The sequence below is a fragment of the Tupaia chinensis genome, unplaced genomic scaffold (assembly GCF_000334495.1).
Source record: "Tupaia chinensis unplaced genomic scaffold, TupChi_1.0 Scaffold000627_1, whole genome shotgun sequence".
NCBI classification, from domain to species: Eukaryota; Metazoa; Chordata; class Mammalia; order Scandentia; family Tupaiidae; genus Tupaia; species Tupaia belangeri.
The window spans coordinates 3,687,560-3,714,547 of NW_006160147.1; the positions used below are offsets into that span (position 1 = coordinate 3,687,560).

At 51.6% G+C, this 26,988-nt stretch overlaps 1 protein-coding gene across 2 annotated transcripts; it reads right to left on the reverse strand.

Annotated features, from left to right (window-relative positions):
• Positions 1-5,885: 5,885 nt before the first annotated feature.
• NUAK2 (NUAK family kinase 2) lies at positions 5,886-26,330 on the reverse strand. Of its 2 annotated transcripts, XM_006159246.3 has the most exons (8): positions 25,896-26,328; positions 15,771-15,891; positions 12,479-12,630; positions 11,947-12,012; positions 9,557-9,676; positions 8,846-8,978; positions 7,627-8,196; positions 5,886-6,603 (listed from the first exon to the last, which is right to left on the reverse strand). In XM_006159246.3, the coding sequence occupies exons 1-8, from the start codon at positions 26,139-26,141 to the stop codon at positions 6,422-6,424; spliced, it is 1,590 nt and encodes a 529-aa protein (XP_006159308.1). In that variant the 5' UTR covers positions 26,142-26,328; the 3' UTR covers positions 5,886-6,421. The 2 variants fall into 2 exon arrangements, with proteins under 2 accessions (XP_006159308.1, XP_006159307.1); XM_006159245.3 differs by having other exon boundaries at positions 6,477-8,196; positions 25,896-26,330.
• Positions 26,331-26,988: the final 658 nt, after the last annotated feature.

Below are 26,988 nucleotides of genomic sequence, written 5' to 3' on the forward strand. Positions count from 1 at the left end.
TCCTCAGTCAGCCTTGGATCGTGGGTAGATATGAGCCTGACATTCTCAGGGAGGTCTCTGGACTTGAACTGGGAACCTTCTCATGTAGGACTGCCTTGCACAGCCTTACATTTTACTGCTGCATCACCATCTGGCCCCTGGGAGCCTTTGAAAGTATGCAGTCATGGCGTTTCAGAGCTGGAGGAGCTTGAGAAGGTTTTGTATAACCCTTCCACTGTACAGACAGGAAAACTGAGTCTTGGAAAGGGTAAATTACATGAAGGAATTATTTTTACCCAACGTTGTCTTCCCACCTCTAAGAGAAAGCCCCTTGGTCTTGAGGAGAAAGCAGAACTCTCCCAGGTAAACACGCCTCCAGGCTCAGGACCACTACTCCCCCCCCCCAACCCACCCCCGCACCCACACCACACCAGGGTTCGCGGCAATTGAATACCTTCGGAAAGAATTGCTGTCCCATCCAACGCAATCCTGGAATCTTTACATCAGGAAGGGACTTCAGAGACCATCTAGTCTGATTGTCCTCCCCAAGCAAAAATTCCTCCTAGTAACAACTTTCAAATCTCTATCTCCAACCCACATCTCCTCCCCAAACTCCAAATACCTTATACCAGGGGTCCGAACAGGCTGACATGCCATCCGCTTGAAGTCTAAGTGCCCCTGAGCTTGCCCCACACCTTCACCTGCAAGCTTCCCACATCCCAGTTAATGGACATTCCATCCTTCAGGTTCTTCAGGCCCCAAACGGTGACGTTATTTTTGGTTTCTCTTCCTTTTACATCCCAGATCTAATCTACCAGGAAAGCCTATCGCCCTAGGGTGGCGCCACTATGCCTCAACATCGTGCGGATTGAGAGAGACAGAGAGACAGAAAGAGAGAGAGATGGACTCGATGCCACAATCCGCCAGCCTCCATTGGTTTTTGCCGCAGAGCGGGCACCAGCACGCCCCGGAAAGCCTACTGACTCCACCTCAAACTATGTCCCAAATCTGACTAATTCTTATTTGTTTTCTGTTGTAACTCCGTTCCAAACCCCATTACCTCTTTCCAAAATTGGCCCTCTGCTTCCAACTTTGAATCTCCAATGGGTATCCTCTATAAGCCTCTAGAGGAATGCAAACAAACAAAACAAAACAGAAACAAAAAACCTCACACCAAAGCTCTAAGTTAGATCATGTCAGTCCTTTGCTCAAAATCTCCACTAGTCCCCTGACTCATCAGAATGAGGCCACGGCCCTCGAAATGGCTCCGAAAGCTCCAGGTAATCTGCTTTTCCCACCCTCCCCCTGCCTCATCTAATATTCTCATCTGCTCCAGCCTCACTGATTGTTCTAGAACTGACCTGCTTTAAGGACTGCATTGATTGTTCCTCTCACACGGAACACTATACTCAGAAAGCCACTTGGCTAGCTCTGGGTATCTGCTCTTTGCTTGAATGCCACTTTCTTAGCAAGTCTTCTCTCATCACCCTACTTAGAATTTTTTTTATAAAAGAATTATTTTATTTAGCTTTATTTTATTTATTTATTTAACCAGAGAGAGACAGAGTGAGAGAGAAAGAGAAAGTGAAAAAGCAAGCCACCAGGTCCAAGGACTTGAACCATGGTCAGCCATGTGGGAGTCCAGCGCCCTTAACCACCATGCTACCTGCCGGCCCCCCTACTTAGAATCTTATTTCCTGTCCTCTCCATCCTTGTACCCCATTCCTAATATTTATGACCTTTAAACAAGAAACGTAACTTATTTGTTACATTTCTTTTCTTTTTCTTTTCATTTTGAGAGGGATTTTTGCTATAGGGCTGTGCATTCGCCAGAGAGATAAAAAGTGAGAAATCACTCCTCAGGAAGGATGGCCATGCTGCAACCCCTTCTCCTCCATTCTCCTCTCAGGACTTTGGGCACACACACACACATGCACCCGGCATGAGTTTCAAGGATCCAGGTCTGGACTCGAACTGCGATTGGCCATGTGGGAATCCAGCAATGTAGCCACTATGCCATCTGCTGGTCCCTCTTATTTTTCTTTCTCCACTAGAATGAAAGCTCCATGAAGGAAGAGATTTTTGTCAGTTTTGTTGAAAAATATATGCCTGGAGCCTAAAGTAGTGTGCACTGGATGTACTCAGAAAGGATATGCTTACTGGGGACCAGCCAGGTGGCATGGTGGTTAAAGCAGCAGGATCTCACATGACTGACTGTGCAGTTCAAATCCCAGACCTGGCAGCTTGAAAAACACACCACCTATGTGCACGCATGCCCAAAATCCCGAGAGGAGAATGAAGAAGAGATTATGGCATGGCCATCCTCCCGGGGGTTGCTTTCTCACTTTCCCCCTCTCTCTGTTTCTCTCCAGTGTGTACCCACGCTGTATAGCAAAGCTAAAATATAAATAAATGCTCATCGAATGAGTGGGTGGACAGATTACGTAGGTAAAATGTCCAGGCTCGTGGCCAGCAGGTGGCGTGGTGGTTAAGGGCACTAGACTCCCACATGACCAACTGCAATTCGAGACAGGGACCTGGTAGCTTGCTTTCTCACTTTATCTCTCTGTTCAAATTTAAATAAATAAATAAATAAAATATATAAAATTTTTTTAAAAATGCCCAAGCTTTTTAGCTAACCATTTGTCCTCAGTGCATCCTCCGACATGCTCTGGCTGTCAGTCACTCTTCAGACTGACTTTGGAGCTGAAATCCCCCTATAAGAAACAATGCCCACTGAGAGTTCTATACGGTTGGGGGCATTATGCCTTGTGGGGACTGCTGCTCCCCACACATCTGGATTGCCTTCTTCTTTCACTTCATCCCATCAGGACTCAAAGCAGCCAAAATGATGGGTAGAGGGAGAAGCGAGGGGTCCTCGGGACAGTAGGGCAGGCTGCCATGCCATCAGCATTTCCCTCTCTCCAGAGAAGCCTCGGTCCTACCTAGGGGTCCTACCTAGCAAGGGAGTTCCCACTCAAGGCCTGGACTTGCCTCAGGAAAGGGCTGAGAACAGGGAGAAGATTCTGACTGAGCCATTTCAGAAGGCCCTTTCCTGTCTTCTAAAGTTGTCCCCTCCCCCCACCCAGGTCATTGTCTGGGTTATTCACATTCCGGAAGCACTGATGTGGCACTAAATATTCCTGCAGCTCCAGCCTTCTCCCCAGGGGCCTAGCGTCATCTCTCTGAGCCTGCTTTCTGGAATGTTTTTGGTATGAAGCATCCCAGCAGGTGAGGGGCAGGGCCCTGCAAGCTGGGATCCATGGTCCCATGTTTAGGTCTCCTTGGGGCTGGGATAGTAGATGTTCTCTTTCTTCTCAGATGCTCCTTCCCCACGGTTTCCCTCACATCCACACCCCTGGTCCCTAACATAGAAGGGGTTAAGCAAAGAGACTAGAGAGGACAATGACCAAATGGCTTCATGTTCTCTCTCCTTCTCTAAAAGTCTCTCTCTCCTCAGTCTCTGCTGAGATAATGCTTTTGGATAATGCTTTCCCTCTCCCTTTCATACCCTGGTTCCCACAAGGGGTCAGCTCTCCCTCTATGTGAGGCCCCCTCCCTCCCTCCTCCAGGTCCTGCCCACCCTCATTCATTTTTCACTGACCCCACTTTCTTCTTTCTGAACTCCCTCTTGGGGTTTATGGAGAGTAATGGTGGGCATTTTGAGTAGAGAGAATTACTATTATTCCTTGTGCTTGGAAACAGTCCAGTATGTAATGGGCGCTCAGTAAGTATTTGTAATTCCATTCCATTTTTCTTTTTCTTTTTTTTTTAAGAATTAATTCCATTTGTTATTATTTCTTAATTTGACCAGAGAGAGACAGAGAGAGAGAAAGGGAAAGCCAGAAAGCAAGCCACCAGGTCCGGTACTCGAACCACAATTGGCCATGTGGGAACCCAGTGCTTTTAGCCACCACGCCACCTGTCAGCCCTGGCCATTCCATTTTTCTACCCACTTCTCCAAACCCAGTCCTTCAAAGGAATCTGCCTAAGCACTGCTGACCACTCCCCACCCCTCAAGATTTGGTATCTAGGTTTGAAAGTTCTATTTTTTTATCTTTAAGGTTTTTGCCACAGGGTGCAGGCACTGGCCAGGGAGAGACAGTGGCAGGGAAAATGAGAAACCACCAAAGGGGATTGGCTCCACTGCAACCCCTTCTCCATACTCCTGGGGTTTGGGGAACACACATACAGGTGTCAAGCCGCAGGATCTGGAACTCAAACTGTGGTCATATGGAAGTCTAGCACCTTAAATACTATGTCACCTGCTGGCCCCTGAAGATCTAGGTTTGAAGTCTAGTTTCCTACTTGCTAGCTAGGCAAGTACTTTAATGTTTTTGAGCTTCATTTTCTTCTGTAAAATAAGGATGATAAAAATAGTACTGAACTAACGCTATAAACAGGCTGGCATGAGTGTACATGAAGTCCCTGGGACACAAGCACTTGACAAATGATAGACCCTATTAGTATCTCCCAAGGTGGTTCTTTCCATCAACCAAACTCCCCTTCAACATTATCTAACCTGATAACGAATTCTCATCAAATTATTTACATGCATGCCACCTTGCTGCCCAGTTTGCAACCTCCTCGAGCCCAGATCTTATTTGTACACCAGGGATAGCGATTCCATGTTCCACAGAGCTTACTACACTACAGGGCTTGATTCATGGCTGGAAGGAATAAGTGAGCACTGCTAACTCCACAGCTGGAACCGGCTTCCTGAGGGTAAAGACCACTCCCCCTGTATTTTTTCAGTGTGTGCCCAGTCTAAGCACTCCGTAGGACCTCAGAGACTTCACAGCTAACAACCCGTTATTGCCTGGACAGTTTGCTCTCCCATCTTGATCCTGTAGTGGCCTTATGCTTCCCAGCTCTTCGCAGACTTGGTGACTGCCAGCTCTCTAGGTGCAGACAGGGAAGGTCCAGTGCCCCAGAGGGCAGGCACAGCGCCGACAGAACCACAGGTATGCGGAGGAGCTGTGAGCAGGAGCTGGCCAGAACTGGGCATGTTTGAGGGCCTGTGAATCCTGGAGCGGCTGAAGCCAGAACCCAGAGGCTGCCGGCTGGTACTTTGTCCTCAGCCTCCCTTTCATCCCCAGCTGCAGAGCATGGGAGTTTCTCAATGGAGCAGGCGTGTGGGGAATGCTCCGCAGGGGGCAAAGGGGGCCGGTGTGGGGGGTGGACATTCCAGACATTCTTTACTTCCACTGGGAGCCTGGTAGTGGGGGTGGAGGCTCGGAGAAGCAGTCCAGCACTATGAAAAGGGGATTTCTGTGGAGGGAGAGAATAAAGGCTGTGGGGGTGTTTTCAAATGGCAGGGACAGGGCTTCTAGCAGGGGGAGAAGGGGAGGGAGGCGAGGATGGAGGCGGGGCTGGATAATCTGCCAAACGGTGTTCTTCCATTAGTGCCAAAGGCAAGAACAGATGGGGACCCTGGGCCCAGGGCTTTCCTGTCTGGGTGCTTATCAGGATCCAGTTGGAACTGGGGATGCGAGTCTAACTGGAGCTTTGGGAAACTGAAGTTTGTTTTTTTGTTGTTGTTTTTGCCATGAGGGGCATAAACTTGCCTAAGAGAGACAGAAGGAGAGCGAGAAATCACCTCCCTTGGGGGATGGCCAGCCATAGTCCCTTCTCCTCCATTCTCCTGGGGTCTGGGGTATGTATGGACACATGCCTGGCATGACTCTCAAGTGGCCAGCTCTGGGACTTGAACCATGGTCAGCCATGTGGAAATCCGACACCTTAACCATCACACCACCTGCTTGTCCCGGGAGCTCGATTTTAAAAAATATTTTGGGGGGACCAGCAGGTGGCATGGTGGTTAAGGTGCAGGCCACTAAAAAACCTCTGTGTGTGTGTGTGTGTCTCTCTCTCTCTGGTCAAATTAAAATAAATGAATAAATAAATAAATCTTGAAAAAATTTATTTTTTGTTTGCTTGTTTTGATTGAGCAATTCCTATATCCGTTCTCCCCCTGCAGCACAAAGGAATGTGCATTAAGAGAAAGTTCAGAGACCTGCACTTCCACAACCCAAAGAGAACAGGTCCTGCTTCTAGTCACCATTCCGCTTTTAATGGAGTGGTTCCATCTGACCACAGTGGAAGGGAGGCAGGACCATCAGGTAGACCGCCAGGGTTTACCTGCTTTGGGGGGACTGAGGGGCAGCAGCGACCATCCCCAGACAGTGCAATGAGGTGGTGGGTTTGTTAAAGACTCTGGTCCCATGGCCGGTGGGGAATCACCGCGATACCTCTGGTACACATAACTTAGATGTCACTGTGGATCTCCCCAGAAGGTAACATTCATGTTACAATACTGAAAACAGCAAGATTCATTTCTTTTAAAACACGGAGTTAAGAACATAAAAATAAATAAGGACATTCGAGGGTCCTGAAAGCCCAGGGGAATAGACACACCCACTGTCTAGACTTCAGGAACAGCTTAGAGGCAGACGTTTGGAGTCTTTGAGGTCCCAGGTGGAGTCCAGAGGAGTCTGGGCTCCTCGAGATGCAGTTCATACAGCAGCCAAAGCCTTTTCAAGCCTTTTCGATTCATAGCAGTGACTGTAGGAGGCTCTGCAGGAGGCTTGGGCCCGCTTTGTAGGGTGGGGAAGAGGAGAGAACCTTTGAGGAAACAGAGGTTGTGTTCTCTTACTCCCAGGATAAATAAGGAAGGGTGTCTCCAGACCATTCCAGGACACCCCGGGCACATTAGGGGTATGGGGTTCCAGTGTCAGTGGCTGGTGGGGATGGTAATGTGTGTGAAGACCTCCTCCCCACTTTGGCACACAATGAGCAGAGGAGGGGCCCCTTGAAGGCACTGCATCGTGGCAATTAAGGAGCTGGTCAACCGAGGGCGCTCTTCCCAGGGCCCTGCAGCACCACCGTGTGTACAAGAAAAAGGCAACCTGGTCCCACACGGGTATGCACACTCTGCCCATTACCTTCTTGGATCCCCAGGGTTAAAGACCTTGAACCCTCGACGCGCTTCATCTGCCTGCTGCCCACACCCAGCCCTCCCCGAGGCTCCTTGTAAAATGTCTCAGCCTTCTGGGCTGGGACGCTGGTTCTGGAGGTAGGGAAGAAGGCACCTGCCCCTTAGAGGGAAGCCAGGTGCCTCTCAGAGTGTGCCCAGGCGAGGTCGCCCCTCTAGCCCTCAGCTGAGCTTGGGGTAGGCCCCCAGAACCTGCTGGTAGGCCCCTGTGACCTCCTGGCAGTCTGTCAGGGAGAAGCAGCTCTCTCCCAGCGAGTCCTGCCGCCAGCGCCGCAGGCAGCCCCCAGGGCCCTCTGAGTGGGGCTTCTCGAGCCCCATGAGGTTGTCCACAGACACACAGCCCCGCAAGGGGGGCTTAGGGAGCAGATCGGGCAGGTCCAGCTGTTCGAAGGACTCGGAGGACAGGATGCTGTCCTCACTCACAGCCCCTGTGGGACGGCTGGCCCGGACTGGGGGGCGAGGAGAGGCCAGTTTGTCCAGGGACCCATAGGCAGCAGGGGCTGTGAGTTCTGAGGCTGTGTGGGAGAACTTGCCGTTGAGCTTGAGGATGCCCTTGCGGTGCAAGAGCAGCCCCGAGGCCTGGGGGGGCTTCTGCTCCATCGCGTCCCCACTCACAAAGACGTCCCCTGTATCCAAGAGCTCCCCTGACTCACTGGGCTCAGGAGAAGAGTAGTAGCCTGACTCGCGCTGTGGGGACTTCTTCAGGATGCCCTTCTTGGGGAGCAGGGGGGCAGCCTGCCCTGGGCTTGTGGGGATGGGGCTGAGTTCCTGAGGTTCCTCTTTTGTCCCCTCTGAGGAGGGCGAGGCCTTCTTCTTGAGAATGCCCTTTGGCAGCTTGAGGTTGCCCTTGACAGGGCGAGGGGAGCTGTCATCGGCCGGGTTGCCTTGGAGAGACTGGGCCATGTCGTTCTCCTTGCGGGACTTCTTGAGCGAGTGCTGGCGCTCCAGGCCGGGGGTGGTGCTCCCCGCGCCAGGCCCATGCTGCCTGAAGAAGGTGCGCACCTTGGCGCTGTTCTCCAGGAGGGGGCGGGAGGTCCGCCGGAGCCAGTCTGCCACGGAGGCCCGGGAGTCGCCGCCAGTGTGCCCACCCTCACGCAGAGCCTCCTGCTCCCCGACACGGGTGGTGTAGCCCCAGTTGACCCACCAATGACTGGCCACATCTTCCAGGGTGGCCCGGCGGGTGGGGTTCACCATTAACAGCCACCGGATCAGGCCACAGGCATCTGGAATGTAAAGACAGGGAGAGGCATGGATTTGGCAGCTCCAGAATGGGGCACCCCACGGTCCCCTCACCAGCTTATCCCATTATAGCTAAGACACTGCTCACTCCTGGCCAAGGTCACTCCCACCTGGGGCTCTGACCCAATGGCTCAGCCAGCCCCCCAGTCTCCAGCTCTCCTGGACTGCCTCTGCCAGTACTGTCCTCACGGCCCCTCAGGGCTGTGAACTCCCATTAACCTTTGTTTGTATGTTCCTGCAAATTCCCTTTCTCTCCACTGAGATCCAGCCCTCCGAGGGTGGGGCCCGTTCCCAAGGGTAAACTAAATGCCTATACCCTTCTCCCTGCCTCCTACAAAAAGATTTCTGAGGATGAGGGCGAAAGCAATAGGAAAAGAGACACGTGTCACAAAGAGGATCTAAATCCAATCTTAGGAAAAGCACTTCCCAAATACAACCAAGCCTGCCCATAAGGAAAGGAAGAGAGAAGCCCCTCCTTCCATGGAGGTGGCCGACCCTGGACACAGAGATGTCAGCAGGAGGTGGGGTAGAGGCGCCCTTATCTACAGAGGGTCACATCAGACTGCTGCCCTTTACTTTAGTAAGGGACTTGGTGAAGGACACCTGGCCCTGGATGAGAACACACTCACTCACCGGAGGGTTTGGGTGGCTCCCGGTAGGCCCCGTTGCTGATTTGTTTCACCAGCGTCTTATGGTCCTGTCCATCAAAGGGCATGGTGCCATGCACTAGGATGTAGAGGAGAACCCCCAGGGACCAGCTGTCCACCTGAGAGAGAGAGATCAGTGAGAATGCTCACATGCCACAGCGGGACAGCTGCTGGCCTGGCCTTCAACACTGGAGGAGGAACGCGTACACAGTGAACTGACTCGGAGGCCAGGGTTCTGAGGACCCCTTCTCGTACCTGGAGGCACGGGGGTGGGGGGAAGGGCACTGCAGAAGGAGCTGAGGCTCGGAGGGGGAGAAGCTGTTGATCTCCTTGGGAGTGACAGCCACAAGCAGGGAAGCAGAAGCCAGGTCGACCCTTCTGGACTAGTGAGGTGGTCGTGGCGGTCACCACCACTACATCACTCCAGGGACGTGGGATGGGGTGCTGGGAAAGGCCACGGAAACAGGAAGGTGAGGGGTGGGGGAAAGGACTAGACTGGGAGCCAGGAGACTTAAATTTCCAGTACTAGTTCTGCCACTGCTGGCCAGAGACCGGGCAAGGCACTACCTCTGGGGCCCTTGGTTCTGTGCTCTGTAAAAGGGAGTACCTAGAAAACTAGCCCATGTGTCTCATGGATCTAATGTCACATTACATGACCGAAGCAGGCTGGTGGAGGGGGTGGCAGGAGGCCACTTACCTCTGGGCCCGTGTAGGGCTTCCCATTGACGATCTCAGGCGAGGCATAGAGGGGGCTCCCACAGAATGTCTGCAGGAACTTGCCTTGGTGGTAGAGGCTGGAGAGGCCGAAGTCGGCAATCTGTAGAAGTGGGACAAACGGAGACTTAGGTCACACCAAGGCTTGGGCTGCTCCACGGCTCTCTGCCTGTACCTCTCCAGACCCTGGGGAAATCCAGGCCCCAGCAGAAGCAAAGGGCCTCATGACCCCACACCACCGTGGGCACTGTCAGCATAGTTCAGATCCTGGAGGAGCCCTGATGAGGTGAATCAGTGAGGAGGGCCCAGGCAGAGGTGTTGGGGGCTCCAGGACCCTTGCTGCTCCCCAGATCCAGGGATACCCTCTTCTGCCTCCAAACATTCTGTTCCAGCAAGCCCAGCTCCTCTGAGAGCCTGCTATGGCCCCCAGGTCTTTCCTATGAAGCCGTCAGGTGTCTCATGGCTCCTGGAGCCCCTGCCATCAGTTCTGCCTCCCAGTCAGACCGTATGCCCCCACAGTGATGCCCCTTCCACCTCTTCTGAAGCTCCTAGCCCTGGAGAGACCCTGGATGAGGCTCAATGGACACTTCTTTTTTTAAATTTATATAATTTTATTTGTTATTATTATTATTTAAATTTGACCAGAGATTGACAGAAACAGAGAAAGGGAAAGTGAGAAAGCAAGCCATTCCAACACCAGTCACCCATGTCAGAGTCCAGCACCTTAACCACCATGCCACCTGCCAGCCCCTCAATGGACACTTCTTGATTAAAAGGAGTCAAGCCAACATCTCAAGCCAATGTCACAGCCCTCAGAAGTACACAGCCCTGGGACCAGCAGTTAGCATAATGGCTATGTCGCTGGACTCCCACGTAGTTGACCGTGGTTCGCGTCCCGGACCCGGTGGCTTAAAACTCACGCCGGGTGCGTGTGCGTGTGTGCCCAAGATCCCGAGAGGAGAATGGAGGAGAAGGGATTGCGGCGTGGCCATCCTCCCTGGGGATTTCTCGCTTTCTGCCTCTCTGTCTCTCTCTGGCGAGCGCATGCGTCTTATAGCAAAAACCTCTCAAAAAAAAAAAAAGAAAAAAAAGAAGCACACAGCCCTGTAACCAATTAACCATGCAGGCTTGAGCTACCCTTCCTAGCAAGGGGCTCATCTCTCTGCTCATACCTAGGCAGGGACTTGGAGCCAGGAACCTGGAGACATCCTAGTTTAGGGAAGCAGCAATGGAGAGGGCAGGACAAAGGCCAGGGCTGTGGTTCTAGCCTAGGAGCAGGGTCTTCCCACAGGGCTCCCAGAACCACCTGACCCCGAGGGCTAGAGAGGCCCCAGCCCCATCCTCTTGCTCCATGGAGACAGCCTTTCCCATGGACCCTCAGAGAGGGTCTGTGGCCAGTGCCCTGCTGCTCCCACCCCCTCACCCCCTCAGAGGTTTCCGTGTGTCCAGGGTGGAGAAGGGTTGTTTATGCAGCTCTGGCTCCTTCGTTTATGGTTTTATTGGCCTCTTATCAAGCAGTTGCCAGTTGAAGCTCATAATGAGGTTCATGATTGGTCCAGGTAGGAAAGTTCGTGCCTGTCCTAGTTATGTGGGTTTATCGGCCCTGGCTTCCCGCCCTCTGGTCAGCATCAGAGAAAGCCCCACCTGCTCCAGGAATTGTCTGGATAAGTGGAATGAACTCAGTACCAGGGCACCACAGGGCAAGTCAGGAGGAGCTTCGGGAAGATTCTAAGGAGGGTCAGAGTGCAGGGTTCCCCTCCCAGACCTCCCTGCCTGATCCAGCTCTTGCCATCTTCCCCATCCAGCCCTGAGATGTGAGTCTACCCCACCAACAGGAACTTCTCCTTGCTGAGCTAAACATATCCACCTAGACAAGGGGATCCAGTAGCTGCAGGAAGCAGGAAGCCTGGGCTGGAGAGCTTGGTCCATGGAGAAAGGTGGCCAAAGGGCTACTAAGTGCAGCAGATTAAGGCATCATGTGTACATGTGCGTGTGAGCAAGTGTGCAAGTGGGGAGACGCGCTCAGGCCGTGACCCTCTCCCTGCCAGTCCCAATGTTCTGAGCAAAAGCTGACGCTAGATCTAGACAGCTGCCAGCCTGTGATGGCAAAGAGCCCTGTCCTGGGTGTCTCAGTCACTTGCTAGCTGTGAGACTTTGTGGAGGTCACTCCAATCTTGAGGCCTCCATTCTCCCTCCATAAAATGAGGTGTTAGAGTGGACGATGGCAGAAGTCCCTAGCCATACCAACAGAGCAGTTTTGAGCTTTGTCTGCTCCTTCTGGAACCCACTAAGAGCTTAGAGGGCTGCGGCTGGGAATGGTGCAGAAAAGCTAGGGTGGGGGTGAGGGAGAACTTCTGGGACAAGTGGGCTCACCTTGATATTTCCGTTGGCATCTAAGAGGATGTTCTCCAGTTTGAGATCTCGGTGCACAACCCCATTCTGAAAGAGTGAGGACATGGTCAGAGGTCGCCAGGGAAGGGAAGGGAATGAGGGAGGTAAACTCGAAGGGAGCTTAGTGGGGTTGAGCACGGGGTGGGTCAGAGTTCAGTCCCCCTCCCAGGCCTCCCTGACTGGGCCAGCCCTTGCCATTTCCCCAGCCTAGTCCTGCGATCTGAGTTTTTCAACTCAGATAAACTCAGTTTATCCCATTAACACGAACTTCTCCTGACTTACTTCGAGGTCATTGTCACTGGTATACAGTGCAAGAAATCACGGGTTCTTCAACCCGGCCCCAAATGCAGAGCCAGACCCCAGCACTTCCTTGTCTGAGTCCAGAATCCAGCCTTGCCTCCCTTTCTGTCTCCTTGTGTGGTCCTGACAAGTCATGGACTCTTTCTGGTCCAAACCTGCCTCAGAGCCCCACGGTCACCCCTTGGGAGCAGGGTTGGGGCAGGTGTGTGCTCACCTGGTGGCAATAGTGCACCGCAGAGACGATCTGCCGGAAGAAATGCCGGGCGTCACGCTCGCTGAGCCGCTGCCGCTCGTTGATGTAGTCGTACAGGTCACCCTGGCTGGCGTACTCCATGACAATCACGATCTTACTGCGGTTCTCAAACACTAGGCACAGCAAGGCGGATGGACCGTCAGGCCCTCCCGGAGTGCACTGCTCGCCACCGGGGGTCACCTACTCGCTCCAGCCCCAACCAGACATGGCCTCCCTGCAAGGATGTCTCCCCTGTACCCTCTGGAGGTGGGGGAGTGGGGAGAACTCACATACACACACACGCATGCGCACACACACAAGCATGTGCATACTGCCTAATAATCATCAGTGACCACAGGAGGGCAAATAAGGGCAGGAAAGGGGTCTCGAAGCTCTCAGCATCGTTTAGAAGAGATGAGTTAAGATCAAGGGCAGTGGTTCTCCCTCCCTCTCCTTGGAATTTCAAGCATTGGAGGAGTCTAAAAACTACCCTGCAGGGGCTGGCAGGTGGCATGGTGGTTTAGACACTGCACTCTCACACGGCTGACCACAGTTCAAGTTCCAGACCTGGCAGCTTGCGTTCTCTCTCTCTCTCTCTCTCTACAACTGTACACCAATGACGACGACCACGAAGTAGGTCAGTCAGGAGTTCGTGTTAATGGGATAAACTGAGTTTACGTGAGTTGATAAACTCAGATCTCAGGACTAGGCTTTATTGAAGAATAATAATAAATAAATAAAATTAAAAAACAAAACAAAGAACAAAGCAAAACCAAAAAAAAAAAACCCCACTACCCTGCAAACTCCCAGGAAGGCACAGACATGACTGGATAAGCATGAAAGACCAGGCTCTTTAGTCCAGATTCCAGAACTTGTCCATCTTATGACCTTGGGGAAATCTCTTCTAGATAGATCAGTAACAATACAGGTTTGTTGGGTGATCTTGGACAAGTTACTTAACCACTGTGCCTCAGTCTCCGCATTTGAAAAGTAAGAAAATAATGGTATACCTCCCAGGGCTAGGGTGAGAAGCAGATTAAAAAGCCAGTGCTCACTCTGGGGCCAGGTGAGCAGGCGGGCATGGGTCTGACACAGAAATAAGTACTCAGTAAGGACACCTGCTAACATATTTGTAATTAGCATCCTCATGCATAAATTTGAGAAAAATCATGCCAATAACAATGCCTGCTTTGAGGCTTAGAAAAAGGATTAAAGTACAGCAAAGGGAGCCAGCAGGTGGCACAGTGGTTAGGGTGCTGGAATTCCCACATGGCTGACCACAGTTTGAGTCCCAGACCTGGAGGCTTGCTTTCTCACTCTCCCTCTCTTCCTCTCTCTCTCTCTCTCTGTCTTTCTCTGGCAAAACTCAAGTGAAATAAATAAATGATAAGTTCCTTTTTTAAAAGTACAGGAAAGAAAACTCCGAACTACAGCCTACCATGGAGCACTGCGATATCCGTGCACCTCCACCCTTTGACTTCTCAGCCAGAGTTTCTAGGCAAGGGCCTCATGCATAAAGGCCTCACACATAGAAGCAATCAATCAATTAATGACAATTCATTGACAGCTGAGTTCCTGGCTCTTCTCCATGTATAGGAGGGTCTTTCTTGCTACCTCAGGCCCTGTCTCAGCTCCAGCCCCGTGAACAGGTAGGGAGTGGCTGGTTCACCAAGCTGGCCTGTCAGCTGGGCGTGTGTCAGAACATGGATGTACAGACATTGCTCCTTTGTGTCAAACGGGTCCTATGAGTTTGGCTTGCTCGGCCAGCCCCAGAGCTATTGCTGTCTGGTTTCTAAGAAGGAGCTGAGGGAGGAGGCTTTCCCCAAGAGGAGTCTCTGCTCTAGGCAATGAGATTCACAGCCAGGACTGTGCTTTTTTCTGGGGGAACACAGATTAGTGGCCCTGGCCCACGTGGCCTAGTCTCCTGGTGCCTGGCTGGGACTCTACCCTGCGGTTTTCCATCTCTGTGGGAGGTGCGTGCACCCTTTGTGCCTTAAGACTGGGGGCCGAGAGCCAGCCCAGGCACATTCTGGAGAGCAGCAAGGTTATAGGTCAGTTCCTAGGACTGACACGTGCCCCAGCCTACAGCCCCTGAAGCCTATAGTGGAATGGCGGACAGTAACCATGATGCCCTTACATCTGCTGAATCTGAGGGTGCAAGAAGCCACATCCTAGGCTTCCGAGCTCAGTTCCCACGCCACACAAAGATGGGTGTGGGGGAGAATTCACACACGTGCACGCCTACACACGCACACACATACACTGTCCAATCACCATGCTCAGCCTGGCTTAGCCAGTACTATGTCATCTGCCCACTCTTCCCTCAGGGAAGTACACAGAGATACAATCAGCCATCTCAGCTACTTGTCTGGGCTCCTCATGGGACAGGCTCAGGCCACAGGGCCATGTCAGTGGCTCTAAAGCAGAGACTGAGAGCAAAGACATCTCTCTTTCTTCCCACCAGGACTCTTCAGACAGAGGGCAAAGCCACAGGCTCTCCCCGCTCCCTCCCACTGCTACTCTATCTCCTGCTTCCTGTCTAATTAGTATTATGTAAAGGCTCGAAGCAGACAGGTGTGTGGGGGCAGGTGGGCAGGTGCTCCCCTTCAGTCCATCGTCACCTTCTCTTGCTCACTTTGTTGTCTGGATCACGGGGAAGAGGACAGCTGGGGTGGTGAGGCCACACTGATGTCAGAGAAGAGGAGGCTGAGAGGGACAAGAGGTAGGAGCCAGCCCATGCGAGAATGATTCAGAGTACAGGTCTGACTCGAGGAGGCCTGGTTCTTGGGATGTGTGAAGAATAGCACCCGTGAACCTGACACAGGGGCAGGTCTGTGTACAGTCCAGCCTCTGCCCAGTGGCTAAGGATCTCACTGGGTTGGGCAGGTACTATTCAAATAGGAAAAAAAAAAAAAAGGACAAAAACAGCCCAAAAGCCTGCCATTCCTTGCGTACCTCCCCTGCATAGATCGCTGGGTGGCATTATCCAGTTTGATCTTTGCAACCACCTCGTGACATAGATGGGATTACTGCATTTGATAAATGAGGAACTGACTTGCTCCAAGTCATGCAGCTGGGTTTCAAATCCTGCTTTTGCCCAAGCCTAGACCTATGTCATTTTTGTTTTTCATGTATCTGCTCCCACTCCTCTTATGCATGCACAAGTGCACATAAACACACACGTGCATGTGTGCAGGCATGCGCGCGTGCACACACACACACACACACACACACATGCACACAACTCCCAGCTTCACATGCCCCTCCTCTGTACCTTCATGGATGGCAATGATGTGGGGGTGGTTGAGTGATGACATGATCTCAATCTCCCGACGTATGTGCATCAGATCTTGCTCATCTTTGATTTTGTCTTTCCGGATTGACTTGATGGCCACCTGAGGTCAAAGAAAGCAGGAGAATGAGAAGAAAGATCTTGCATGTAAAGGCATCCCGGAGGACACGCTAGGGACCCTGGTCCCAGTGGTCTGCTCTGCCTGGAGCTGCTACAGAGGTGTCACGTGGCACCATGCAGCAGGAAGTACAGGCCTCTTTACTAAGAATCTACCAGTGAACAAGGAAAGTAACAGCCTGGCCCCCAGATGCACAGGGCTGAGGCTTTATGACTTATGAGGCAAATCTGCCCTTCCACGCCGAGAACAAGGAGTGGGACGGATGGTGCACCATTGGATCCTTGATGCTGAGTCCAGTGCCCGGCACACAGCAGCCCCTGAATACCGAGTGTGCCGTTAGGAAATGAACGGGCCTTTACAACCACCCTGGGAGGTAGGCCCAGAAAGCACAGTCACCCCCATTTACAGGGAATGAAACCGGGACCCGCTCCAGGTCACACAGCCATTAACTGGCATACAGTGGGCATGGACTGCTGGCCATCTGATTTGAGCTTGATACTTTTTTCTACCACAGTGCCCTAATTTGCTGTGAACAGCCAGCCTCAAGCCAAATGGTGTCAACAAACTAGCATCCACCAGAACATGAATGGATAAACAAAATGTGGTATTTCCACACAGCAGAATATTATTCAGCCACAGAAAGCAATACAATTCCAACACGTGCTATGACATGAAACCCTGAAAACATGCTAAGTGGAAGAAAGCAGACGCAAAAGGACAAACGGGATGGTTCCACTCATAGGTGGTAGGTACCTAGAATAAGCAAATTCCCAGAGCCAAAGAGAATAGAGGTTGCCAGGGGTGGGGTGGAGGGCAGAATTTCAAGTTCTTATTTAACAAGCATAGACTTTCTGTTTGGGATGCTGAAGAAGTTTTGGAATTGGTCAGCAGTGATGGTTCACAAGATCATGAATGTACTTAATATACCACTAAATTGTACTCTTTTTTTAAATTAAGTTTTTAAGGATCATTTTACTTAACTTTATTTGTTTGTTTATTTATTGATTTATTTTGATCTGACTAGAGAGAGAGAGCGTGAGAGAGAGAGAGGGAAAGTGAAAAAGCAAACTGCGAACCGTGGTCAGCCATGTGGGAGTCCAGTGCCCTTAACCACCTCTCTCTCTCTCTCTCTTTCTCACTCGTGTGTAAGTGCATGTGGCCTCTGGCAATTAAATAAAGTAAATTATGGGGCTGGCAAGTGGCATGGTGGTTAAGGTGACTGGACTCCCACTTGGCTGACCGTGGTTCGAGTCCCAGACCTGGCAGCTTGCTTTCTCATTTTCCTCCTCTCTCTCTGTCTCTCTCTGATCAACCTCAAACAATAAAACAAAATAATGACAATGAATAAAATTAAATAATTATTTTTAAAAAGTAAATTTAAAAATCACCAAAAATAATTATTGGGGGCAGGAGGGCAACACCAGTCTCCAGGTAAGGAATGATTCCCCCAGGGACAAACAGGAGAACAATCAAACAGCTCTGTGGGCCTTGCTATCTTGGTCTGTAAAGGTGAGAAATACCATATAAGGATTACCCCCTCTGGCTGTGCGAGTGCTAGGTGCAGGAAGGGTGGAGCGAGACAAGAGGAAATGGAGAAAGAACTGCTAAAAAGCAGTCAAGCGAAGCTCTAAGAGATTAAGGAGTCCCAGTCTCTCTGCTCCATCCCACTGGGCAGCGGCCAGGGCACAATGACCAGCCATGCTGATGAGAAAGGGCAGGACAGCAGCCAGCAGGCCCCAGCTGTGGATGTGTGGGAGACACTGCTGGGCGATGTCACCGGCCGGGTCTCCAGGTTCTGTCACTCTCCCTGTGGGCAAGCCCCACCCCCAGCTCAGCTTCAGTTTTCATTTCTGTGAAATGAACAGGTTGAACTTTGAAGTTTTAGGGGTGTTCCTGCTCTGACTCTATGCCATTCGCTGCACAAATGCCACAGGGCCCTCGGAGGCTGTGATGACGTTGGCCTGGGGTGCGGGGTGAGGGTGGGGGCGGGGTGTCGCAGGCCCATCAGTTCCGGCAAGTGCTGTCCAAGGACACCAGCGGTAAATATCAGACTTCCTCTTCCTCGGAGATAGGCGAGTCAGGAGAAATCTGAAGACACGGACAGACGTAAACAGCTCCTCATTCAATTTCCCAGGAGGGTTTGCCTCCCCTCAAGATTCAAAGGAAGACAGAAAAAAAGGAAACTTCTGCCCGCGGGGAGGGGCCTCTAATCCACCCGTCCACAGGGCTCAGAGGCAGACAATGGCTTCCGGCTCGCGGGGCCAGGGTCCCGTCGGACAAGAATGCGGAACAGCCCTAATCTCCTAAGAGGAACGGCTCACAAAGCCCGGGCTGGTCACCCCGGCAACGGGCCAGGGATGGCGTGCCCTCCGCCCCCTCCTCCCCTGGGCTGCATCCGTGAAAGAGGGGAGGCCCAGGGCAGGGAGGACAATGGCAGGCGGGCGGGATGCTCTCCCCGGAACCGCCTCTGAAGATGCCGGAGGGGGCCACGCTGCAGCCGCCACCGCGAGCTGCACTGGAGGTTACAGCTGCAGCTGCAGGGGACGACGAGGCTGCCTCCACACTTCTACTCCAAGCCGTCCATCTCTCCCCAGTGAGCTAAGCCTAAAGATCTCTGGGCTTGGTATTGGGCAGGAGGAAGAGGGCTTGAATCTTCCTCGGACTGAGAGGAATGTCTCTCTCTTGGGTTCCACCTGGAACATCCGTCCCACAATAGCTCTCTCCACACCCCTTTCTCTCCTGGAATGAGAGATTTTATGGACTTTCCTTTTTATTTTAGTTCTTTCCTCTTTAATGGGCTTTATTTCTATAATCAGACAATGGATAAAGTTCTATGAGCGCTATTGAAACAACAGTCCATAAAAAGTGTATTAATAGATGGGGCCAGCAGGTGGTGTGGTGGTGAAGGCGCTGGACACTCCCACATGGCTGACCAAGGTTGGAGTCCTGGACCCGGTGGCTTGCTTTCTCACTTTCACTTTCTCTGTGTCTCTCTCTAGTCAAATGAAAAGGAATGAATGAATGAATAAAACTAAATAAATAATTTTTTAAAAGTGTATTAATAGAAAGTAAAAGCACCTACATGTAAACACACATCTAGACTATTAGAAACACTTAAGAGCTTCAGATGCACATATATGTAAAAACAAGACACATCTTGAATATATAGTCATGTACAGACATCACAGGCTTAAGGGACAGAGTTGTGAAGACCGCAAGGTATAAAAGAAACAAAGCTCTGGGACCAGCAGGTGACATAGTGGTTTAGGTGCTGGACTCTCACATGGCAGATGGCAGGTCAAGTCCCAGATCTGGCAGCTTGAAACTCACACCGGGCACATGTGCTTGTGTGCCCAAAATTCTGAGGGAAGAACGGAGAAGAAGGGATTGTTGTATGGTCAGCTCACTTTCTCTGTCTCTCCTGGTGAGCATGCTGCCTTATAGCAAAAAAGAAAAACCTCTCAAAAGAAAGAAAGAAGGTTCTAAAAAAGAAATAAATGAAAGAAGAAGAGGAGTAAAGGGAGAGCCTGGGCAAACAGTGTACAAGAAGAACTCTCAGATCTATCACTTTCACCTCTGGAAGCCTGTGGTTCTAAATCAGAATGGTCCATCTATTTTTTTTTTCCTTGTTTCCATCAGTCCCCAGTCAGGTGGCAGACAAAAAGAGTGATGTGTCAGTGTCCTCCTGGTGGGGCTAGGCCATGGCTCCCTAACCTATCCCGGCCTTCACAAGATAGGCCTCCAGCTATCTGCTGCCTAGGCTGTCAAAGTAAATGGGACAGAGCAATTGCTCACGCCTAGACAGAGTTCAGCAGACAGCTTTTAACGACTGTTTGCTGGTAAACACACATCACAAATAAGTGTATTGGTTAGTCACTGTGTTGATCTTTGACTGATGAGGCCAGTGCGCAGGGAAGATTTTCTCCCCTTCCACCCAGACAGAGATTCAACCTTGGTTATGAGGACTAACTTTCAGGAAACTTTGCTCTTATCTGCAAGATAGCTGGACAGCTATTTTCTAGAATAAAAATAAGCTGATTAAAGCCAAATAAAAATAAGCTGATTAAAGCTGAATGGGTCATCCAGAGGGAGGAAGACCACTTTTCCAGAGACAGTCCCAGTTTGTCCTGGTATAATTATTAATATAGCCCCTTTTACTCTCCAAAGTGTCTAAGTGTAGACAATACATTACATGGCCACTCTACTCAGAGGGGAAAGGAAAAACCAAGCCCAATAATGATGACATCAATGTGACCATCTGGTGAAAGAGTTGGTATTAAGAGCGTGTACATCAAGGCCACCCCACAGCCCAGTGATAAAGGAATGGGATCCCACATGGCAACGGCTGTTCGAATCTCAGCTTGCAGCTTGAAAACTACACTGGGTGCATGTGAGTACATGTCTCAAATCGCAACAGGATGGAGAAATGGTGGAGAAGGGATTGCAGCATGACCATGCCCCGTTAGAGGGTGCTTTCTCCTTACCCCCGCCCCCCCCATCCATCTCTCTCTGAGGAGCGCACATAGTCTATGGCAACTTGTTTTTATATTTAACTTTATTTGCTTATTTATTTATTTATTTTTAATTTGATCAGAAAGGGACAGAGTGAGAAGGAGAGAAAGCAAGCCTCCAGGTCTGGGACTCAAACCATGGTTGGCCATATTAGAGTCCAGTGCCCTTAACCATCATGCCACCTGCCCGCCCTGTCTATGGCAATTAAAAAAAAAATAGAGACATCAAATCCTTATTAAGTGGTCTGGTTAAATGGTATGGTTAGTTGGAATGCCCTCATCAGAAAAGTAAAAGGACACTTATTCTCCAACATCTGCTGCAGGCCTACAATGTGCTAGGTATTAGAGAGTCAGACAAAAACTGCAGTTCCTGTGCTGAGGCTCTCAGTCCAGTGGGAGGAATGGCAATCAAAACAACTCCAGTGTGGGGTGCAGTTGAGGTCCCTGCCTGCCAACGGGCTCAGGAGCACTGGAGAGTTTTCTTTGCCTAGAGGAACAGGGAAAACCACCCCGGGAGAAAACGGTTTCAGGTCCTGAGGGATGACTGAGGTTTGCAGAGCCGAGGGAGGTGGGCTAGGGAGGGGTGACAGGGAATCCCAGATAGAAAGAACTTGCACACTAGGATCTCTAAGTTCTCTCCCAAACTCCAGCATTCTGGGCTGAGTTTCTTCAGAAACGGGTCACCTACTACTCTGCCAGGGAGGTGCTGGCCAAGGATCGCTACGAAGGGCTTGTGCAGAGGCCCCCTTCCATGGCATGTTAACCTGCCGCAGCACAGTTCCTATGGCTTTTTACCCTGCCGCAGCACAGTTCCTGCTGAGCTCCTCAGCCCAGCGATCCTTCGCCTTTACAGCCCTGCACATTGCAAACAGCCAATTCCCTGTCCCATTTTACAAGGGGCCAATGCTGAGTCCAGAGAGGTGCACTGACTTCCCAGGTGTCCCAGCACACCAAGACCGAGCTGGCATCTAGGATGAAGTGTCACCTGCAGGAGACACTTGCCATCTCGGGACACAAAAAGTTCCTTGGAGAGGTCCTACTCTGCTTCCCATCACTGGAGGAGGGGATGCCCTACATCTGGCCCTGGGTCAGGCTGCACAGTACCACCAGCCGCTCCATTCCACTTACAGAATCACAAACATGCCCATTCCTTGGCCAGCACTGGAAAGCTGGGCACTGGGGCTCTACTGCGAGACACTGCCTCCCTCCCAAGAACTTGGATCACGAGTGATCCAGATTCAGGAGAAGATGGTAGAAACAAAAAAGATCCAGGGATGCTGGGTCCAGGTGTGGGGAGAGCAGGTGCAACCGGGCATTTCTGGGCACAGCTATCACCTGGAGTTGGAGCAAGGCCCTTGCCCCTCTCTAGCCTTTCAGGGAGCAGCTGCCGTGAGGCGGTAGTGTGAGGAGCTGGAGGATAACACACTTAGATAACGGAGGAGAGGTCAGAGGTCGGACTGGCCTGGGTTGGGCAGAGTGCAGATGAGCCTAGGGGTGGCTCTTCGTCCCACTAAACCTGCCAGAGAACTTGGGAGGGTGCAGGAATGGGCACAGAGGGAGCCTGAGCCACCTCCTCTAAGCCCTGTATTGTGCCACCCCCTCCTTGTTGCCTGCCAGCCTACTCTGCCAGGTTGCCGAGCGAGGAACCTCCTTGCCCAGGCTGCTTGTGTGGTTTGGCTGGAGCCCAAGGACAAGAGTCGCCTGCAGCCTCCCTCCCTGCTGCTGATCAGGCAGGTGCAGGAGGAGCTGAGAGGGCAGTGTCCCAACAAGCAAAACTTTGGCAGCCGGCCAGGTGGGAGTCCTTCTCGGGAGCTGGGGCTGAAGAGAAGACTAGAACTTTCAATAAAGCCGAGACAAAGTTAGGCTTAAGGAAGCTGAGCACAATCCATACTCTTGCTCAGGGCAGGGCAGATCCGGGATGGAGACTGAGGACGGAGGCAGGAGAGAGAAGGGAGGGCACTATCAACACTAGCCTTGCTGGGAAAATAACATTGTGTATCAGAAACTGTGCTAAGCACTTTACATAGAGTATCTTTTTTTTTTTAAGAATTATTTTATTTAACTTTATTTATTTAGTTTAATTTGACCAGAGAGGGACAGAGTGAGAGAAAGAGAGTGAGAGAGAGGGAAAGTGAGAAAGCAAGTCACCAGGTCTGGGACTCGAACCATGGTCGACCATGTAGAAGTTCAGTGCCCTTAACCACCATGCCACCTGCCAGCCCCGCTTTTTTTTTTAATAATTATTTATTTTATTTTATTTATTGTTGTTATTATTTTTTAATTTGCCATAGGGTACATGTGCTCACCAGAGACAGACAGGGAGGGAGAGAGAGAGAGAGAAGGAAATGGAGAAGCAAGGTGCCAGGTGCAGGACTCAAACTATGGTCAGCCATGTGGGAGTTCAGCGCCTTAACCACCACACCACCTGCTGGCCCCTACAGAGAGTATCCTATTTAATGCTAGGAGAATACCATGAGGTAGGAATTAGAATTCCCACTTTACAAAGGAGGAAACAGGTACAGAAGGGTCACACAGTTGGCAAGCAGGGAGTTGCGATTTGAATCCTTGCCGTCTTGAGTCTGAGCTAGGCTGAATCTGACAAGACTGGAGAATAAGGAATACAATACAGCTCTTCCCCAGGGTCCCCCAATATAGGTGTGTGTGCACGCGTGCTGCCTGTGTATGTGTAGGGGCTGGGTTCTGGGGCTCTGCCTGCCCCGAGCACTGCCTGGAGCATGGGTTAGGCAGAGGGAGCTGCTGGAGCAATGACAAAGCACACCGCGCAAGCCTGGGCTCATCTCAAGGCCACCTCCCAGACCAAGACTCAGTGCTTGGTCACCCAGGGTCTGGGGTGATCAAGTCAGGAGTCTGTGTTGCAGGCATGCCACTAACCAGCCATAGAATAAGTCATTTCCCTTCTCTGGGCCTCAGTTTCTCCATTTGTCAGTGAAGGAACTGGACCATCTCAGTCATTTTCAAACATTTCAAAATCCCACGCAGCAACGCACTACACAAAAGAGGCAGAAGCACCCCCACCCCAGAGCACTAGCCGTGTGGACTTCAGGCAAGCCCTTGGAGGTAAGACGAACATGCAGATCTCTGGCCCAAGGCTTTGGGGGACTGCACCATTCAAGGGGCCCCAGCATGTATGTGCTTTCCTCTTATGGGGTGGAGTGGTCAGGGGAGCTGGGAGAGTCGCAGGAGGAAATGTCATTTGGATACCAGGAATGCATCTAAGACCCAGAGCAAATGTTTGTTTTTCCTTGGATGCCCTCCCAGAGCCATTCGTCCCACCCACCTGCCCCTCCTCCTGTGTGATCTCGGCTCACCCCCAAACCCCAAGTGGGCAGGTTGGGGGTGGGAAATGCGCTGAGGAAGTGAAAGAAAGTCAGGATGGAAGTCATTCGGTGGGCTGTCCCCTGAAGCTAGTCCCCCCACAACCTCAGTTCTTTCAAGGGGCAGCTCCCACACCCCTCTGCCCCAGTGAAGTATGCTGGGGCATCAGGACTCTCTCTTCAGGGAGGACAGTCAAGAAGGAGGGATGGGGCAGGGTGGGGAAGAGGGCCATGCTCCAGGATGGAGAAGCCACTAGCCTAGCAGGCGACTGACTGCTTTCCAAGAAGCAGGTTCCCCACAGCCACAGCACCAGCAGCTGCAGCAGCACTGCGACCGCCACCACCGTCACCACCACCACCACCATCAGGCTGGTTCTAGTAGGTCCTGTGCCTACTGATCCTGGCTCCCTACACACAGCAAGAGGCAGGAGGCCAGGGAGCACCTTCGGAATTCTCTCGGTTCTGATGTAATAAGAGCTGGAATCTCTGCCTAGAGCCACAGAGGTTGGAAAACTGAAAGCTGGTTTGTCTCACTCTGGAAACAAATAATCTCTCTCTCTCTCTCTCTCTCTCGCACATGCGCACATACACACACCACACCACACCATACACAATGAGCTGGCTCAAGAGTCTGGTGGGCTCTCTGAACCTCAATCTCAGTTTCTGGGCCACCCCAGTTCCTATAAGCCAGTCTTCTCCCCAACAAGAGGCACAAGGCACGAACATGAGCAGCTATTTTCCAGCTATGCCCCTGACAAAGCCTGGCCCAGCAGTCTCAAGCCTGGAGCCTCACTGGGCCCTCACATGTGTAGAGAGAGAACGAAATGGAAAGCCAGGAAGTTCGTAGTTGCCCAATAGCTGTACGCTGGCAGCGGGCAACTGAGGACCGTGCCAGGCGCTAGCAGGAAAAACATACTCGGTCCTATTGATGGGGCTGTAATCCACTCCTTTCGCCAACATCTACTCTCCAGTCACCAATGAAATGACTTCTCGGATTTCAAACTGGCTACTGGTTGTGAAAGCAAACACACTGGGAGGTGGCTGCTGCCATGGTCAATAGGGCAAACCATGGCCACCCATGCACACACGCACGCACACACACATCTCACAACCAGCACCCAACTGGATTCAGTAAAACACGATCCCTAAGCCACCTGCTCTAAAAGGCTTGTTAAAATAGTTATATAGCCCCAAACTAGACCTTCAGAATAAATTCTTCCAGGCTCAGAACCAGAAAGTAAGTATTTTAAACAAACACCCCAGGTAGTTAGCATGCCCTTCGAACTCAAGTTTGAAACTTTCAGGGCTAATGTTTATCGGGCACAAGTTCAGTTTACATTTGTATCCGACTTGATTCTCATAGCAGCTTGTGAGGCAGGCTGTATTTTTTTCCAGTTTGCAGAAGAGGACTCTGAGACTACTACAAAGATGAAAGCCGCTAGGATTACCATGACTACCACACACACCCTAAATCAACGGGACAAATTTCTAAAAAGGCCCCCAAACCCAAATTACCTTGGGGAACAGCAGACCTGGTGCAGTACCTAGCTTCACGTTTTCTAGAATGAAAAACCCATGAAATTTCAGCTAAATCTCTGTGCTGGAAGGATCAAAGTGCAAACTCAGCCTTTCCTAGGTTTCCACAGTATGCGGGGCTGCCAGACTCTTAGAATGGAGAACTACACCTCACTCATTCCTTCAACCACACACATGTACCAATCCCCCCCTCCGCTCCCCATGATCAGGTGCCTTCGACTTCTTCCCATTCCACTCTTGAAGAGTCAGTTTCAAGCAAACTGAAGTCCGCTCTTCTCTAGGGAGCCCTCTCATCCCAAGACAGGACACTGTTGGACGTCTGTGCAGCCCGCCAATCACTCGCCTCCCTTGGCAATCATTGCGTGCAGCCGGGTCCCTGGGGTTCTCGGGTCTACGACCATTGTTTCTAAAATCATGGACAAAGACGTCTGCAACAGACACACTCCTACATACACACACACACACACACATACACACACACACACACCCTCAGTATGGTGAAGACTGTGTGCTGGACATTCCACCGGACGCATTCTCCAATCCCCGACGCAGCCAAGCAGGAGCCCTCTTGGCAGTTCCCGGCACCGCGAGAGGGAGCCGCACTCACCAGGCGCCCTGAGCTCTCCCGCGCCTTCTTCACCTTCCCGTAGGTGCCCTTGCCCAGGGTCTCCAGGAACTCGTAGCGGTGCCGAAGGTTGTGTTTGTGGTGGTGCCGCTTCACCGCCTGCTTCTTCATCAGTGGCTTGGGCGACTTGAGGAGCCCTTCAGCCAGGATCCGGGTAAGATCCCCTGTCGGGGCGGCGGCGGCCAAGGGAGCCCCGCCGGGATGCCGGAGGAAAGCCAAAGACTCCATGGTGAGCAGGAAGCAAGCGAGAGCGAAGAGGGACTCAATCCGACACTCGGGGAGCGCTAGAGCCTGGGGCTCATGTTCCGCATAGGACCGGAACCCACAGCTTCTCTGGAGAGCGCAGCAAAGCACCGCATTCCAAGTTGTTAAAAACGCTCGGAGCCGAATGCCCTGGCCCCGCCCTTCCCCGCGTCTATTGGTTCGCTCACTGGCGGCGTGTGACCAGGGCCGCCCGCATTGGCTTGGCCGGCCCCGGCCCCTCCTCCCCTCTGGGCGTGGCTGGCAAAGGTGTCAATGGAGCCACGCCCCCTAGCCCGGAGAGGGACAGGCCTGGGCAGCTTGGATAGTTGGTACTACTGAGGTCGGTAACCCTACTTTGAGGGCCCTTGGAACTGCTCTCTCCTCTTTGCGGCTCTTGGTCCTGGTTACAACCACCTGTACTTTTAGTGCTGTGTTCTCAATGGGCACTTTGAGGGCACTAGAGGTCATCAAAGTATTTCTCCATCCTGAGTAATTTGCTTCTCCAGAGCTCAAATCGACAGTTGCTTGACCACTTTTCAAAGTTCATAAAGGAGAAAGGGACTGGAGTGGGACAGAGGAAGAATCCAGCCAGGTGGGAGGGCTAGTGAGCTGTTGTAGGGTTCTGAGTTCATTCATCTTCAGTTAGATGAACCCTAACTGGATTCTAGAATCCAATGGTCCTGGAAGTTCTTACTGCTTCATAGAGGGCTTTCAGGGTTTTTCCCCTCAATGAGGTGGAATTTATGAAATCTTGGCAGGAGATGGAGACAGCCAAAAGGGAAACATCCATTTGTCCAAAAAAAAAAATAAAAAATCTTATAGGGACACCAGT

Excerpts from the sequence above, each read along its gene's own strand:
- NUAK2 (XM_006159245.3), bottom strand. The coding sequence starts at position 26,141 with ATGGAGTCTTTGGCTTTCCTCCGGCATCCCGGCGGGGCTCCCTTGGCC. Across the intron at positions 9,677-11,946 it reads ATGCCAACGGAAATATCAAG|ATTGCCGACTTCGGCCTCTC; the intron begins GTGAGCCCACTT and ends CCACTTCTACAG. Across the intron at positions 8,197-8,845 it reads GGAGCCACCCAAACCCTCCG|ATGCCTGTGGCCTGATCCGG; the intron begins GTGAGTGAGTGT and ends TTTACATTCCAG.